Source organism: Coregonus clupeaformis, chromosome 36, assembly GCF_020615455.1.
Source record: "Coregonus clupeaformis isolate EN_2021a chromosome 36, ASM2061545v1, whole genome shotgun sequence".
NCBI classification, from domain to species: domain Eukaryota; kingdom Metazoa; phylum Chordata; class Actinopteri; order Salmoniformes; family Salmonidae; genus Coregonus; species Coregonus clupeaformis.
In genome coordinates this window covers 18,114,923-18,133,462 of record NC_059227.1, presented here as the reverse complement: position 1 = coordinate 18,133,462, position 18,540 = coordinate 18,114,923, and the positions used below count along the sequence as shown (strand labels likewise).

The 18,540-nt window shown below is 44.2% G+C and overlaps 1 protein-coding gene and 1 non-coding gene across 19 annotated transcripts in view; both read left to right on the top strand.

Moving 5' to 3' along the window:
- afdna (afadin, adherens junction formation factor a) overlaps positions 1 to 12,976 on the top strand; it is a 125,934-nt gene extending 112,958 nt beyond the window's left edge. For 6 of the 18 annotated variants that reach the window (XM_045211292.1, XM_045211276.1, XM_045211280.1 and 3 more), the window contains 7 exons: positions 445 to 633; positions 833 to 2,017; positions 3,444 to 3,479; positions 5,026 to 5,160; positions 7,341 to 7,869; positions 11,104 to 11,188; positions 11,365 to 12,976. In XM_045211292.1, coding sequence (XP_045067227.1) covers positions 445 to 633; positions 833 to 2,017; positions 3,444 to 3,479; positions 5,026 to 5,160; positions 7,341 to 7,869; positions 11,104 to 11,188; positions 11,365 to 11,521 — 2,316 coding nt within the window. In that variant the 3' untranslated portion in view covers positions 11,522 to 12,976. The remainder of the gene's footprint in view (positions 1 to 444; positions 634 to 832; positions 2,018 to 3,443; positions 3,480 to 5,025; positions 5,161 to 7,340; positions 7,870 to 11,103; positions 11,189 to 11,364) is intronic. The other 12 variants (XM_045211288.1, XM_045211287.1, XM_045211289.1 and 9 more) reach the window with 7 other exon arrangements.
- A 1,008-nt stretch (positions 12,977 to 13,984) lies between these two features.
- Positions 13,985 to 14,067, top strand: trnal-cag. Its single transcript has one exon. It is a non-coding gene; the product is annotated as a tRNA-Leu (tRNA).
- Positions 14,068 to 18,540: the final 4,473 nt, after the last annotated feature.

Below are 18,540 nucleotides of genomic sequence, written 5' to 3'. Positions count from 1 at the left end.
CAGCACTCAAAATCAAAACTATAATCAGGAGTCTTATGAGTCATTATTGATGGTAATAACCGAAAGCAGCTTTATTGAAAAAAGCTTTCTCTTGTTTTTCATGTTCCCCTCTAATAAATCATAATCAGCTCTCTAACCACTGATTAGCTACCCAGCTGTTGTGCTGTGTTCATGTGCTGCCTCACCAACAAGCTTATCCTGTCAACAAACAATGGTTTCCCTGACCACAGGACCCCACCGCCATCTACCGTTAATAACACTGATTCCAGAAATCCATGACCACAAGAACAATTGTCTAGTTTAGCAGGCGTCTGTTATCCGACCTTAATGTATGGTTTAAACTAACATAATTCCTTCTCTATACGACCAGAAGAAGAATTGTCTTGATCTCCTAGCCAACCGTAATGTATGGTCTAATAATAGTCCCCTTTTCCTTGTCTATAGGACGAGCCCTCTCCACCCCATCCGGAGGCCTACCCCATCCCCACTCAGACCTACCCCAGGGAGTACTTCACCATCCCAGCCTCCAAGTCTACGGACCGGATGGGCCCGGCCCCAGGACAGTTATATGCTGACGACAGGGGTCCTCCCGGCCCCACGGAAGACCACCACCACAACAGCATGGCTATGCAGGTGTGCACACAGTGACATCACTCCAGGAGCAAAGGAATCATACAGAAATGTTTTCTCTGAATAGCCTCTCTCAGAATATATACTATGAAAAGTACGTTGTTAATTTATAAAGGAATTAGGAGTATGCAGTAGTGAAAAAGTGCTGTGCTGTTCTTGCACTGTGTTAATGTGTGTGTGACTGCCGTGTCTGTTCTCTCAGCGGGTGGACCACTCTCAGGAGGAGCTGTGTGACCTCCCGGGGGGCTACCCTCCAACCGGCCTGCGTCCTGAGGACCTGGTCCACCTGCATCAGCAGCAGCAGAGAGAGGCTGACTACCAGCGGGGCAGTGGGGAACACTGGGGCAACCACCACCAGGTCTCCTCTTCCGTGGAGTCCTCAACCTCCAGCCAGGAGCACCTCAACTACTCCTCGTCCTCCTCCAACAAGACCCAGAGCAACCACAAGAGTGGCCCGGGACGCTGGAAGACCCCCGGCCCCATCGCCCCCCACCCAGGCCCCGTGGCCCAGTCCACACGCACGGACCTCCCTCCCCCTCCACCGCCCCCTCCCCCCGTACACTACCAGGACTTCGAGCCCCAGCCCGACCTACCCCTGCCCCCTCCTCCCTCGGCCTCCCAGCAGCAGGCCGCAGCAGCTGCCGCCGCCGACCGCAAGAAGCGCGAGGAGCAGCAGCGCTGGTATGAGAAGGAGAAAGCCCGGTTAGAGGAGGAGAGGGAGAGGAAGAGGAGGGAGCAGGAGAGGAAGCTGGGACAGGTCCGTAACCCATCCGTGCCTGTAGCCCAGAACAACAACCAACACGGGGGCACACTCCCCCCTCCCACACAGCACCAACAGATGCCCCCTCCCCGGTCCCCCATGCCCATGCAGCAGGTGCCCCAGCCCTACCTCCCCCCCCAGGCCCAACAGCAGGCCCAGCAGCAGCAGCCCCCCAGGCCAGAGAAACTGTCCACCCTGCCCAGAGTGTCCACCCTGCCCCCTCAGGGTAACCCCATGGACACAGTGATCAGAGAGCTGCTCCCCCAGCAGCAGCCCCGCACCATCGAGCGCCGGGACCTGCAGTACATCACCATCAGCAAGGAGGAGCTGTCCTCCAGCGACAGCCTGTCCCCAGACCCCTGGAAGAGGGACGCCCGGGAGAAGCTGGAGAAGCAGCAGCAGCTGCACATCGTAGACCTGCTAGACAGGGAGATCCAGGACCTGCAGGCCAAGCCGGAGCGTACGGCCGAGGAGAGCGACCGGCTCAGGAAGCTGATGTTGGAGTGGCAGTTCCAGAAGAGACTGCAGGAGTCCAAGCAGAGTGATGAGGAAGATGACGAGGATGATGACGAGGACATGGACACCATGATGATCATGCAGCGGCTGGAGGCGGAGAAGAGAGCAAGGGTGAGCTTCTCTGGAGAGTAGGGGTCTAGTGTTGCACAGTGGAGAACAGGAGGACATGGAGAAGGTAGGCTACGGTATAGAGAATCATATTGGACATCAGAGGTAAGGTGTATGGAGGAAGACTAGTGGCCCAAGATGTTCATAGTGCTATTAGATGCACATAGACCCATCATTGATTACAGTAGACCCATTATAAATGTTCTGAGCTCTGAAATGTTTATAGCTTCTTGACTCACAGGGCATGAAGTTTCTCATGCCAAGGAAGGGCGAGCCATGGGAAGCAGAACAGTGAGAAAAGAGGAAATGGAACTGGGCTTAATGCTTACAGAATAGGATATGGAATTCCCACGAGGAACACCATTAAGTAGCTAGCTACAATTAATGTTTTGCAATGTGCACCTGCAACATCCTTACGTCATTGCTTTGCCATGCTGAGCTGAGCTGCTGTATTCGACTGGCTGCAGAGAGAGGGCGGGAAGGGAAGGAAGGGGCAGGATGTCGGTCAAACAACAAACCTACATGGAAACATGGCAAAGTACAAATTGGTTCTTTTTTATTTTTTATTATTGCCATTAGGCATTGATTCATCTCATTTTCCTGGTCTAACAGGATGGCTAGAGTACCATATTCCTGGTCTAACAAGATGGCTAGAGTACCATTTTCCTGGTCTAACAGGATGGCTAGAGTACCATATTCCTGGTCTAACAGGATGGCTAGAGTACCATATTCCTGGTCTAACAGGATGGCTAGAGTACCATATTCCTGGTCTAACAGGATGGCTAGAGTACCATATTCCTGGTCTAACAGGATGGCTAGAGTACCATATTCCTGGTCTAACAGGATGGCTAGAGTACCATTTTCCTGGTCTAACAGGATGGCTAGAGTACCATATTCCTGGTCTAACAGGATGGCTAGAGTACCATATGCCATCTAACATGGGCTAATGTCGCTAGCCCCACTCAGACGACACCACAGATCAACATAAACCAGTGAGAGTATTGCTTTATTGCTTCTCATTTGTAACTGTTACAACAGTACTGTCTTCAGTCTGCTGTGACCTTGTATCCAGACTGTCTAGTGAGACAATGATTCCAATAAGTAGTGAGCAGTCCCTGCCAGCCAGGTCAAGGCTCACAGCCCCTGCTTGTCTGTCTCTCTGAGGGAGAAAGATTGTCTTAGTTTCGGCCAGGGGGGTGGTGATGGAACAATGTGGAAATTCTTCTTGTAAACTGGGCACTTCGTGGAGCTCCATGCGAGAGATGGGACTGAGCGGACCATAGAGGAGCGTTGTCTGTCTGAGGGGAAGTGGGCCGTTCATTCGGCCGCTGGCAGTAATCAGCCCCATACTGTGGAGAAATGTTCCTAAAACCCCTAGCAATGCTTCTTCTTCTTCTTCTTCTATTTGGTTTCTTCTCTTCTCCCGCAGCAGACTGCTGTCCCAGCGATCTCTGTTCTAGACTTGGTACGTTCTCTCTTTACGCACTCTTCCTCCTTTCTTGTCTTCGGCTCCACCTGTGTTTCCTCTCGTTCATTCTCTCCCCTCCCCGTCTTGAGTGGCCACACGGGGAAGTCATCCTGCGATGCTCATTGGCTGTGGGGCCCTGTCTCCACTAGATAACTGCTGCTGTGGGAACGGTAATCTAACTTAGTCTCTGTGAGAGCCAAAGGCCAGACAGTCACACTGAGTCTTTTGGTCAGGGCTCATTTAAAGACAATACCACATAATAATGCCTCATAACATAAATAATCATCCCTGAAAAAAACTATTTCCAGAAAGAATAAGAAAATCTGTATAATAAATAATCTAACCTTAAACAAGTCTAAAACTAACTGGGGCATGGTTAGATACTGTATTTGTTCCAGAGAAGCTCAGTACTATGCAGCTGTTGTTTCAGAGCAGGGAGCTGCCTGGCCTGCAGTGGGGGCTGTCTGTGCATGATTTGAGACCCTCCCCCAGCAGTGGTCATCTGCATGTGGGGTGTAACCATCATTGTGCTGTGGTGTCAGTCCACTTCATTCAACTCATCCAGCTCTGTGTGAACAATGCCGGTGCTCAGCCAATATAGCATCGCTCTCCTCCTCAACTCCCCTCTCATTGGGGAAGTTGCACAGTGTAGAACGTTTTTCTACTGTCCATCTGTAGTCATGTTTCATCTAGTGATTGACTTCCAGTCTGTTGTGTTTGGTCATCATGTCATCAGTGAGTGTAACTAAGGCTTGAACTGGACGCTCCTCTGCTCTGCCCAGCCATGCTGCTGTTGTTTGTTCTTGCTGCACATTGTAATTCATTCTGCATGCCCAGCTGTCGCCATATTCCTGTCTGCAGTGCACACTGTTTTACTCTCACCACAGACAGCCTATCCTGTGTTTACTCTCACCACAGACGACCTATCCTGTGTTTACTCTCACCACAGATGACCTATCCTGTGTTTACTCTCACCACAGACGACCTATCCTGTGTTTACTCTCACCACAGATGACCTATCCTGTGTTTACTCTCACCACAGATTACCTATCCTGTGTTTACTCTCACCACAGATTACCTATCCTGTGTTTACTCTCACCACAGATGACCTATCCTGTGTTTACTCTCACCACAGATGACCTATCCTGTGACAGAGCATTCCATCACAATATCTAGACTCTAGAATATGAGCCCAAGACTGGAGGTTCTGTCTGAACTAACCTGACCTGCACTATGCATAGTGAGACCACAGACAGACTAGCGCAACAGTAGCTCTACTCTAGTTGTAGAGCTGAGGATAGTTTGTCACTAAATTGTATTTCCACCTTTTCACCTTAGGGAACATGGCCTCACAACAATGTACAACACATATGAATATAGTGTATGAAACAGTTGATTTAAAAGTATATTCCACTATACAACTGATTAATCTTCAAGCACACAATTTTGGAGGACTCCTGAGATAAATAGAATGCAGTACAAGTTATTGGGCCGTGTACATGGTGCTGAAGTGTGTGTGTGTGTGTGTGTGTGTGTGTGTTAGTTGCAGGACGAGGAGCGGCGGAGGAAGCAGCAGCTGGAGGAGATCCGTAAGCGCGAGGCAGAGGACCGGGCCAAACAGGAGGAGGAGAGACGCTGGAGAGAGGAGGAGAGGGCCAGACGAGAGGTCAATGAGAAGGTACACCTACCTGACAGGACCCACAGAACCACGTATACATGCACTACACAGTTCTCACACAGCATATAGCTAGCGAACACAGAGCTGGTTAGAGAGGTGCTGTCAAAACATGATTTCTCATTTATGTTCTTGCAGGTGAACATGATACATTTCTATTAGTGATTTCTGTTCAGTCTGACTTCAATACGGTTATTAAAAAATATGATATGAATATTAATGCAATAGACCGCAATGAAATCCAGATGCTTGTATTGCACACAGCTGTCTTTCAGTAGTTCGTTGTTTAAAAAAAAAATGAAAGCTGGTTAAGTTATGTGAAAGGATTGATGTCATTGCCAGCAGAGCAGATTAAAGCAAAATGCCCCAGTCAGATCTATTAGCAGAGGACATCAGAGTAACAGAGTGAAAACCCAGAGAGCGTCTTACCTGCACGCTAATTCTAGTATTACCCAGTGGGGATCTGCCCAGCTAATTCTAGTATTACCCAGTGGGGATCTGCCCAGCTAATTGTAGTATTACCCAGTGGGGATCTGCCCAGCTAATTGTAGTTTACCTCATGAAACAAAACAGCTCACCAGCATAAGAAAACAATTACATAGTGAAAGACAAAGACCGATCTGTGGGACCACTTCCCTTCAGGGGTGGAAAGGGTCAACTGAGGTGGTAGTTTTTTATCAAATCTGCTAATATCAGCTTTTTCAAGGTTTCGACTGTTCTGTTCCTGGTTGGTCGGTGTCCCACAGAGCTGTAAGTGATCCTGTGTGAAGCGTTGTGAACACACCCCTCTACAATGAACCAGTCTGAGAACTGTGAAGGGGCCTGTGTCTGACTGGGTTTTAGGAACATAAGAGGAAGCCAGTAGAGCAGTGATTAGTGATGGAAGTAGTACCAAGTGTTCTGTGTTTAGGGGAAGTGTTATTGGGCCAGAGAGCAGAGGGCCTGCGGCCAGGGAGTCTGCAGACAGACAGACAGGATGCTGACTTATCTTAATGAAGCCTGGTGTTGTTTGGTCTGTCAGAGGCTAAGCATGTTTTTGGAGCACTGAGTGTTTCGTGTCCTCTGTCCCAGTTAGTTACAGAGACATTGAATTACCAGTGGTCTGAGAGCAGCAGCACACCTTCATCTTGCCTTGTGTGACTTTGTTACAACATCCCAGTGCCATTTTTTGTTTTCCCTGAGTTACCATTGATTCAGCTGTTGTTTTCCTGTGAGTCATCCTCAGACCACTGGTAATTGAAGCCCTGTAATAATGGCAATGATGTCCAACTGCATGTCCTCATGATTGTCCCCTTCCTCTGTGTTATGTATGGATGTATGCATGTAACCCTCCTACCCCCAAAAAGCATGGGATTCACTTTTTGTTTACGGAATTGTATGTTTGTTGGGAAGCCATAGTCATTCCATCAGGTACTGCTTTGGAACTGCTGTTGGAATGCCCCACCCTTGCTGTGGTTTGTGGTGGCCATACCAGAGTACAATACATCATATCTGTTCCCCCACCATCATCTCATCGATGACATATACCTACCCACCACACACACTAACCCAGGGGATCCATGTACAGAATCCAGAGCCGACCAATCTCTCTCTTTCTAGCTGGTCCCTTTCCAGAGTTAAAACCGTAGAATCCCTCAAAGAACCCTGAATTGGAGTCGTCAAGCCTATCAGATCACTTGACTGTAGTCTAACCCAAACCACTTCAAACTGTTGGCCCCAGCTAAGTCTCTATATCCCTCCTCCTTCTCAACACAGCATGGAGGGAAGGAGAGGAAATACACAGCACATTTACATTGACATTTTAGTCATTTAGCAGACTCTCTGATACAGAGCGACTTACAGGGTTAAGTGCCTTGCTCACGGGCACATCGGCAGATTTCCACCTAGTCGGCTCATGGATTCGAACCAGCGACCTTTCTATTACTGGGCCATCGCTCTTTACTGCTAGGCTTCTGTACTAAGGTATTACAGAACCCAGTACACACAAAGTAGTCTCCCCCACCTCACACACATAGACATACAGACACATAGTGGACAGATAAGGTGGAGGACTTGTCTGGGTGTCTTGTGGCCATGGGTAGCCTCCCTCCACCAGAGGCGGAGTGAGTCAGGTCCAGCCAGCCATACCTTGGAGGTGAGAGTAGGCCACACTAACAGGCTCTTCCCATTCCCTATTCCCTTAGAGGAGACAGGAGGAGGAATACTACACACGCCTGGAGGAAGGGCGGCGCCGGCAGCACGAGGAGGCCGAGCGCAAGCTGCTGACGCCTGACGAGCCTGGTCTGTACAGACCTCCCCTCCCCAGGGACTACCAGCCTCAGCCCCCCCCTCCCACTGCATCCCCCGCAACCACTGCCACTAACGCTCCACCACCCCCGCCTCAGAGAAACACTTCCTACCTCAAAACCCAGGTCGTCTCCCCTGACACCTTGTACACTGCCAAGTTTGTCTCGTACAATGACGAGGAGGAGGAGGACGTTACAGGCCTAGCAGGTCAGGTTAAGCTCTCCGCCACCAGGAAGTCCTATGGCGACCTCCCGCCCGCACACAAGCCGCAGCCGACTGCGCGCAAGCCCCGTCCTATGTCTGATGGGATCTTTCTGTCCAGCTCATTCCAGCCGCCGGCTGTCAATGCCAACAGTACTGCAGGGCAGCCCCCTCCCCCTCCCATCAAACCCAGCCTCAGCTTCATCCCGACAGGCAACTCTAAAGGTAGACACATAAAGGAGAGAGGACACACCTCCCGTATACCTCCCACTCCATATCTCTCATTCATTCATTCGTTCATGTTTTTTGTGTTATATTTTTGTGTTCGTTTTTCCACGTTTTTCTTGGATAGAGGCGTTCTGGCTTCCATTTCCCTTTCTCTCTCTCTTTCTCTCCCTCTCTCTATCAACAATCCAATAGATCTGTATTGTAGTTGCCAATCAACTTGTAATTCGTTTTTTTCTCCCGCCATCTCCCATCAGCCATCATTTTGTGTTATAGTTTGTTGTCCTCTTTTTTGGGGAATTTCCACTCCTCCGCTAGCAAATCAGATTCCATTTTTTTTGTTTTTCCCGATCCTTCTGTCAGAAAATGTCCTCTGTCCTCACCCATTCCTCTTCCTCCAATCATCCTTCTAGCGAGTAAAAGCAATCGATAAACCAACCAACCCGTGATTCCCTGTGATAGCACTACAGATATCCAATCATAGTACTGTTGGTGTTGCCGCTCCACGCCCACCCGCTCATGTGTGTTTGGTTTTGCTGAGGGGGTGGCCTGCCGCCCGCTGGCCCACCTGCCTCCCGCCTGCCCAGCCCCCCCCCGCGGGCCCCACGGCTGCTTGGTGGTGGTGTTGGCTTTAAGGAACACTGAGACACTCGCTTCTTATCCATCACACGGTCACTGTGGTGGGACCTGAGAGGAGCAGCTCTCTCTAGGCTCACTTGCACACTTGGCAAAGGGGAAAAGATCTGTTGAGTGAGGCATTGTTTTTGTCTGTGGCTGTTTAAAGCTCTGTCAGGGCTCCAAACCAATCACTGATTAGATTACTGAGAAGTACTGATTCACTTTAATCTAATTATATGGTCTTCATCTATGGCACAATGTATTCTGTTTTCAAGCCTTTAGTGACCCCTACTGACAAAAGTGGAAACTTTATGTTACTTTCATCAACAGCTGGAACCAATTACATACTATTTTATAAGTTATTAAAACAGTATTTATGTTTTCATAAATTGTTTAAAGATTAGCTTTGTTTTACATTTTAGGGATAGTCTGTATATTTTTGGTCAACAAACCACAATAATTAAAGACTCTTGGTGAGAACAGAATTCAAAAGTGTAATCTCTATTTTATGTTACTCTAAACACTACATTTTCAGTGTTTCATTGTAAGCCATAGCATAGTCTACTGTAGTTTATAAGGATCTTATAAGATAGATTTCCAAATGAGAAATGCTGTAAATAACTTAATAATATTCACCATTGACAGGAATCGCAGGATTGTGCCTTTTAATTTTTGAGACAGATGAGTCTGTTGGTACATGGACACTTTAAACAGCCATGGAGAAAAGATGCAAGTAATGCAACACAGTCTAACAGAGTCAAGATGTTCAGTGACTGTCACCCTGCTGCATGTAACACCTGCACACAGCACCAGTGCCCCTCTCCTACCCAGTATGGATGATGATGTCTGGGCCTTTTGTTAATGTGTTGCATTCCTCACTCAAATTGAGAGACCAATCACTAACCTTGCTATAACCCCACATCAACATAATCTGCAAACCGCCTCCCTCCGTCACACGCCTCCCTGCGCTGAATCAATCGACCTGATATCCATTGATATCTACTGCCTCTGCTGCTTTGCTCTCCTCCTTTCAGCGCTCAAGTGTTCTGTTCACTCCTCTTTTTGTCTGCTATGACTGTTCCAGTCTTCGCCCTGTCTGTCTGCCTGTCTGCCATGTCTCTGTTTTTGTCGATCTCATCTGGTCTGCCCTGTCTGTCTGTGGCTCTGGCTGTCCCGTCAGTCTGTCTGTGTGTCAGTGACATTGTCTAACGCTGCTGCTTACCACTACCACCTCCTCCTCCTCCTCCTCCTCTCAGAGGGCCATTCCGTGGTACAGGTGACCCGTCTCCACCTGAATCACTGGCTTCCTCTGTTAACCACAATGCATTCAGGCAGATGAATCCACTGGCAGCATCAAGGAGAAGGGCAACCCAGCTCTCTGATAGATAAGACGTCTAGATGTCTAGCCAAAGGTTTTAACATTCTACCTCCTACTCCACTTTATCTTAAAAGAATATCAGCTAAATCTGACTAATGTGAATATTTGGAGCCAGGTGTAAGGAAAGGAAAACATTATCCATGGCACAAGAATATAGACTTTTATGCATTTTTAGGGGGGGGGGGTTCAGAAGGTGTTGTTTTAGCTCAGGGGACAGACCGATCTTGGATAGGTACCAACTTATCAACCAGTCTGTAGACTCCGAGAGCCTGTTCTGCACCAGAAGAACTTGACCCTGCCAGTGGAGTCCTGCCTCAGTTCACACATGTAAATGTCTTTGTGTCTGCCCTTTTATTCCCAGTTTCATTCCATTTAAAACAAAGAAAACAAACTCAACATGCATTTGAATGTTGGTTGTGCTTCCACGCACAGACACAGCATGTTGGGACACAACCAGTAAGATTCTAGTAGTGGAAGTTCTGGGTTAGTGTGAGAGACAGCAGGCCCTGCGCTTGCCTTGCCCGGACACACATGGACACGTGAGCTTACTGATGAATGCCTACTGTGGGTCAGAGGTAGAGGTCACATGGGGGTCAATGGTGTTGGGTTAGAAGTTAGAATGCCAGTTAGGATACCAAATCAGTCCTCATTCAGGCACTGGTGGCTTTGATGAGCTCCTAGCTAACATCCAGTGGTTTTTAAGTAAAGTTTATCTTGGGTGCTACATGACTTAGTGGTTGACCTCCACTTTTGATCCCACACACTTGTTTCACAGACCCTGCTGCTTCAGGCGTGCCTTGGAATGTACTAACGCTATTCAGTCAGCTAATCTAGTCCCTGCGGCTTGTTTTGGTCTGTGGAAAAAGCACAGTTTGTTGTATAATTTGAACGTGACTGAAAAGTTGCTGGGTACATATAACAATCATATATATATATATATATATATATATATATATATATATATATATAGCCTGGACTGTGACTTGGCAACAATTTACAGTTGGCACAGTGTTATGTCACAATAACTTTGCATTGGTGTGCAGTACTCTTTGTGTACTGAAGCAGGTAAATTACTCCCAGGGAAATATATTGTTAATATAGAGATGTTATACACAAATAAGTTATGTACCCAGCAGCTTTTTAAAAAATGCTATCGGTTTAATCTGCCAACATGGTGCAAAACAAAAATTGTTAATTAACTAATGTGCTCTATTTCCCCAATTCATTAATGAACACAGGATTTATTTCATACACTGGAAACACAACAGGGGTTGTAGGATCAGGAGAAGTTTACAAGGACCTGCGAGAGAAGTGGACGAAAGGGTGAGGCCTGCCATGCATCTCTCTTTATAAACACAACATTCAACTGGGTCAGAGGAAATACTTTTAGACTGAACGAGGGACCATAAGAAACTGAGACATTGTATATAGGAATTCTCAGAACTCACAACGTTGTACAGTATATGTTTGTCATATTGTGGTTGCTTTTCTCATTGCAGTGGTCAAGAACAGGAAAACACTATAACTGAAGGAGCCCCGGAGAGTATGACCTTCAAGGAGCGCCAGCGGCTCTTTTCCCAAGGGAAGGAAGTGTCCAACAAAGTCAAGGCCTCGCGAAAACTCATGGAGCTGGAAAATGAACTCAATACAAAGTAGTAGACTGGAGCCTTAGCAAGACAAATTGACCGCCAAGCCCCGACTGAGCAATGGGAAAGAGAGCCAGCTTTTGTTTCCCAGTGACTCTCCTTTTTTGTTTTTATTGAATAACTGGACCATTACGTACGATTTAGATGTATCGTTGCAATAGGAGAGACATTTATTTGCTTAATTTCCCTCTTAAACTATCAAATATATATTATAATAAAGCACTGTAAAAAAAACTACAACAAAAAAACAATTATACTAAGACAAATTTGAAATCACATGAAGGGGAATATATTTTTGTTTGTAAAATGGTTCTTGGGTTAGGGATGAAATGTTTTGTTAATTTGTATTTTTTTTAATAGCTTACTGTAATGTGGAATATTTTATGGTGTTATTTTATGCTCTTTCTGCATTACATATTTTCACACTTTTAAATAAATGCCCAGGCTTACCAGACCAGACCAATTTTTTAAGTTGAACTTCTTCTTATACTCATTGATTCAAATGGAGTAATGTTGTCCATTCTGGTTTGCGATACACTGTATGCTTCATTCGTTAGAATGTCGCTTTAGTTTTGATCCAGGCATTACTGGAAGATGCTATGTCTTCGCTATGACTTCCACATATATAAAGTGGTTTACTTGGTCCTACTGGGGGTCCACCTGAGTGCATACCCACACTGTAAATATCCCTCTCCTTCCAAACAGAACTCTCAATTCTTAATAGTAGCAGCTCTTATTTGGTGTTTATCTTCAGAAATGGATGCTTCAGACTTTATCCAACAGGGCATTTTATACAAGTGTGACGTAGGAAATTGAGATAAGGAACTCTTACCTTTTGGTTCTGAATTGTTTTGAATTGAATAGTCATTTGCAGAGTTGTGAAATTTGACCAGTTGTATACATTGCCAGTATGAGGAAAGTGGAAGCGTACCATGATGGGAAAATTACTTCATTTTCAGTTCAATTGATAATAAAAATCACAAGTAAAAACCTTGTTTGTATAACAGGTATTTATTTTAACCTTATGTAATTTACTTGCACAGATTTTGTTTATTTAAAACGTTTGAGCATTCAGTTAAATCGATACAAACATGGAATACATTTGGGACCTATAGGCTACTGTAGGTAAATGTTATTTTAAGGATTTGGGCAGTATGCTATTTACATGAAGTACATATCTCCAGTCTTAAACCCCTACATCTCTTCAATCACAGCTGTTTGAGGAACTCCATCTTGTGTGTAAATATGATTTCTTTTTTTCAGAACATGGGCCAGATTTTACTATGTTAACTTTAATTTTCCATAAAGTAACAGTGTCAATATCATTTTTCAGCTTCTGTTTCAGCATTAAAGATGTTAACTGACATGTATACAAATGTATTCATGTTACTCATTTTAGGTAACACATTTAAATGGTTTCATGTTAACCTTTTGTAAATCATTAATAAATACAGATTTTACAAAATGCTGGAACTGTGTACAAATTTGTGTAGAAATATTTTAAATGGTGTTTTCTTTACATACTTAAGCTAAAGTTTCTTTGTGATAGTGATAATGCACAACTTTGCAGGGTGTACTTGTGTATGTATCTTGTGTACATGCACATCTTGATGACCCCTCCAAGGAACCCCTGGATTTGAGAGGAACATTATGGAAGAACACATCTGATCTGATTACTGACGTGAGTAGTAGGTAACCCTGGTATGTTTTTGGTGGACTAAGGTGGTTGTTCTTGAGTCAAACCAGAAGGCATTACACTCACTGTCCAAATAATTGTATCAGACATAGTAAATTGTTTCATGTGGCCTAGAAATACTTTCCTCAGTGACTGATGAAGAGACGCCATACAGTGGATGGCTTCAGGTATTATGATCCGCAGCATCAATCCGAAACTGTGGAACTGGGTAGCCTATTTTCATGTCCCAAATTATCTTTTTGTGCAACTCTATATATTTTCCCATCAGAAGGAAAACATCATGTGAAGTGTGGAATTGAACTGTCTGGCTTGATAACAATGAAGAGGTCTGATCGTGATGCACGAGATGCTACGTTGCAACCACATAACATAATGATCAACACTCTATAAACCACAATCCACTAACATGAATATCAGATTTTAATGTGTGTTAATGTAATGCTTACAAGGATGTGAGCACCATAACATATTGCGATGGTACGTCATTTCTAGACAGCAATTTAGTGCTCTATTCAATCCGCATCGCGGAAATTCAATTTTATAGCGTGGTTGAAATTTAAAGGCAATGTTCCCGCTTCCACGGAGACTGCATTCACCGTAAACGCTGCATATGACGGCTCAATCTGAAATTACATTTCTATCGCGGAATCTGTAACGTTTCAGTTTTACAGATTGAATCGAGCCCTGAATCTCGTACAAAAGAAAACAGCGTTGCGAATTCAAACAGCTATACAGAGTGCATATTATCAGCGCCATCAACTGTCGTTATATATGAGAGTCAGGATGGCCGAGCGGTCTAAGGCGCTGCGTTCAGGTCGCAGTCTCCTCTGGAGGCGTGGGTTCGAATCCCACTTCTGACAACTCTTCTTTTTAAATAAAATTATGTATATGGTACAGTGTTGTGAACTAAATATATTCACGACGGCTTAATATATATTTTTAAAGTATTTGTTATTGAACAAACGATTGTTAGACATGGATTATTGACAATCCATTCACAACCAATCTGTAACAAATAACAAAATTATAAAAGACGAAATGGCGTATCAATTACTGAAATGATTAAGATTATTTTGTCAAAGGCATACATGTTATTTGTCACAAAGATAACCATAATCGATTACAGTACATTGTGGCATCAAAACCAAAGAAAAAAGTAGGCCTATCAAATCACAAACTTGAATATCAGCATAGTCATAACATTTTAGCAGTTTGCCAAAATTGTATAACGTAAAATAACAACCTTGAAAAACGTTATTAATATATGCAAATATCCCAACAGTATTTTTTGTTTCATAAGCAAAAGGCACAATATCATTCAAACGAAAGGACATTCCACTTCAGTTATAGACACATGAATATCAACACTAAACAGTACCAGTCAATAAGCAACACAATTGATTTTCTTTCAAATACACTGTTGTCATACTGAAATCTTAATTTAGATAACTTAAGCCATGCTACAATGTGATCCACTGATAAAAATACAACCATGTGCAGACAGAATATAGAGGATAATAACTGCATTAATCTTGGCCTAAGAGAATTAAGTTGTGTTTCATGAGAATTCCAATCCTCAGAGTGGCATGATGCCTTGGCATGCATTTAGAGTATTGTTTTATGAAAATGTCAGGAATAGCTTTGTAGTCCTTTGCTCCTCTTCACACGCTTGTCACATTACCTTTCACATAAAAACATAACTATGGAATGTCAAGGCTGGTATGGACCTAAACAGTCAAACATTGTATCTCAATATTATTGAAGTGTAAAAAAAGAGTAGGACTAATCAAGCAAATACACCAGCTTAATACATGTTTTTGGTTAAGACCAGCCATACAATACATCTTATTTATAGTGTCATTATATGGAGTAGTGTTTCACTGGTAGCCACAACTAGACAGTCGTTACATCAGGGCACCTGTGGAAAAACGTCCAAGCTGAGTTATTTTGTTGTTGTGGTCACAGTTTGAGCCTTGGTGGGGATTGGTCTTTCTTCAGCACATTCAGAAGTTGCAGTCTTCATTTGCTGGATGAGGAACAGTCCATTCATCATGATTTCAACCATCCACAAGTTATCAGCTTCAGAGCAGGACACAAACATGAGTTTCATATCCTTGCCTACTATTGATTTCAGAGTTTCCTTCAATATCACATAAGCGTCACTGATATGGAGACCAGGGCCATTCCACTTGCACAAGACTGCTTGCGCTGGGTTTTGCTTGAGGTCATTACAGATGTATTTGATGCAGCCCATTGAGATGTCCTCTGTAGGTCAATAGATCCATGCCGTACAACTGCTCTGTGCCACTGGTCGTCTTTGGTTAATTTAGCCAAGCATTGAAGTCCTTCTTTGTCATTCTCCTCAGACGTGACTTTGCACTTAGACCTATTTTCAACTATGAGATTCTCAAGTACAGTAAACTGTTCTGTACTCCTGTGAAGTCTCAGATACAGATATCCATTCTCCAAGATGGACAACAGTGTCCCACTTTCTGCCTGTCCGGCTCTGATATCCTGGGATGGAATGGCCATTTCCTTCACGGGATCCACAGATGATTCAAAGGTGGTTGATTGGAGTTGATTGGAGTTCATGGGTGAGTCAGCTGTGGTTCTACTGTCAGTCTTTCTGTTGTGCTGGTGTTTGCAAATGCCATGTTTGTACTTAGTCGGTGAGAGTCTTGGGGACATTTTCAGCAACACCTTGTCACCTTGAGTAGTGAACATAACCCTCTCAGAATGTGTATTGGACTTGCTTTTGTCCTTGATGGTTGCTCTTGGTTGCTTTTTAACTGTCAACTGGACACAAAGCTTGGACCTCATCATTTTCAGGCACATCATTGCTATTGTTAGGCTGTACTGCAAGTGTTGGGTTGTCCTGCTGGATCTCAACGTTAACCTCCCACTGAGTCACAAATAGACTGACAATTTCAACCATGAGAGGTTTTCCCATCACTGGATCACTTTCATAAGAGTCACTGTTTAGCAATAAACAGGGTATGCTTAGTCTATAATGCGATAAGAAACCACTTGTCAGAGTGTACGTTTTGTCCTTCGTCACAATGGATGCATTTCCATAGTCAACAACCTCCACCTTGAAATGGCCATTAGATGCATTATCTGTTACAACTGCACGGTAGAGTGCACCATCCTCTTCATATTCAGCAGCAACAAGGTCATTCATTCTTAAGTCCACCAATGTGCTGTTGTTCTCCATGGTTTCTTTAAACAGCTCAGCGTTGAGGTCTTCTCCCATTTTCAGAATGGATTGTTCATCATCTTGCATTTGGATAAAACAGCTGTCTACAGTATTGATGTGGGAAACAAACCCCAGACCTCGGAACCCTGATCGGGGGGTGTTGTGCAAGTTTTGGCAATTGGATGGCGCAAACTGTTTCTGGGAGTTTGGAGGAACTGTCTACATCACTTTGATCTGTTTTTTTTTCGTGATTTTTTTCACTTTGCTCTTCCCAATCTTGCAGGGCATCAGGACACTTTGGTGGGTTTGCTTTTTGAGCATTTAAAGACCGCTTCTTTTGATGTTGGTGCTTGTTGTGGCCGGTAACTCCCTTGCCTGTGGATTTCAGATGCTGTCTGTCTTTAGTTATTTATCCAGTTTTGTTCTTCGATTGCTCTTTGGGTCCTTCATGACCAGTCACAGGTCCCCTGTTGCTTTTCTTCTCCTTTTGATTTTTTAAAAACTTTTTTGGTTACTACATGATTCCATATGTATTATTTCATAGTTTTGATGTCTTCACTATTATTCTACAATGTAGAAAATAGTACAAATAAAGAAAAACCCTTGACTGAGTAGGTGTTCTAAAACTTTTGACCGGTAGTGTATATTGTTGAAAAAAACATAAATGAGAAAGTCACGGAGCTCATTGCAAATCAAAAACAAAAGGAGAAGAAAAGCAACAGTGGACCTGTGACTGGTTTGTTTCCCACATCAATAGTGTAAACAGCTTTTTTATCCAAACGCTGCATAGGGGTTTGCCCTTCTCTTGCAAGACGTTTTTGCACAAGCTTCTTTGTTGCATTCTGTTGAGTGTTCTGGAGGTCAACGACATTGTTTATTTTTTACATACAGTTGAGAGTGTACACTGCATGTCAAATTCACTGACTGGCTTTGAGTGAAGTCCTTCAGTAAATCACATGCCTCTGTGCCCCAATCACCACCGCTGCCCTTTGCAGATTCAATCAAGTTGTAAAGGCTACATCTAAATGCTTGCCCCTCAAGAACAAGGAATTCTGGCACTATTGCTTGAAGATTGTGCACACTCTTTTGCTACTATCCCATTGTCCACAAATATCACTTCAACCTTATCTTACTGTGCTCCTACAATGCAGGCCCTGTACCATCTGCCATCATCTTCAGACTTGGCAACAACATAAACACCTGCCTGCACAGGAAGTGTGTGAGTTTGGTAATACTGCTTCCATCATTTCCTCCAAGCTGGGGATCTTGCTTTTCAGCTGACACCAAAAATCTGAGGGTGTGTTGCACAGCTAGCTCACTTCCGAATGTCTGTGCTTTGAATTTCACAGCTGGATTCTTGTCTTTTGGGGTTCTTGACATTGGGCTTTCAGGTTACTTTTCACAGCCATCCGATTCAGAAATGTCCCACATATTTTTGGGAGGGTTCCTTGTGACTCCACTCGTGCTTAATCCATTTCCATTAACTTGTCCTTTTCTACAGAACTTCTGTTTCATCATTTTCTTCTCCATCTCACAGGCTCAGAGGGATTTCCAGATTTATGCGTGCTTGGTTGTGGTCAGTAGCTCTGTGATGCTCTCTGTGATGTGTTGTTTTCCCTCTCATACAAATCAACCACATATCCATATTTCCTTATGTGGACAACATTGGAGACTGCTCGTCCGAAGTAGTCGGTTTCAGAGATTGTGCATACATCGTCCTCGAAAGGCTTGACATTCACCAGAGAACAACTGAGGGCAAATGCTGGTTTAATAGCAAACTTTTCCAGGATCTTCTTGATGCATATACAGTGCATTCGGAAAATATTCAGACCCCTTGACTTTTTCCACATTTTGTTACGTTACAGCCTTATTCCAAAATTGATTCAATTATTTTCCCCCCTCATCTATCTACACACAATACCCCATAATGATAAAGCAAAAACAGGCTAGTTTGCTAATTTATAAAAATACAAAAAATAAAGGAAATATCACATTTACGTAAGTATTCAGACCCTTTACTCAGTACTTTGTTGAAGCACCTTTGGCAGCGATTACAGCCTCGAGTCTTCTTGGGTATGACGCTACAAGCTTGGCACACCTGTATTTGGGGAGTTTCTCCCATTCTTCTCTGCAGATC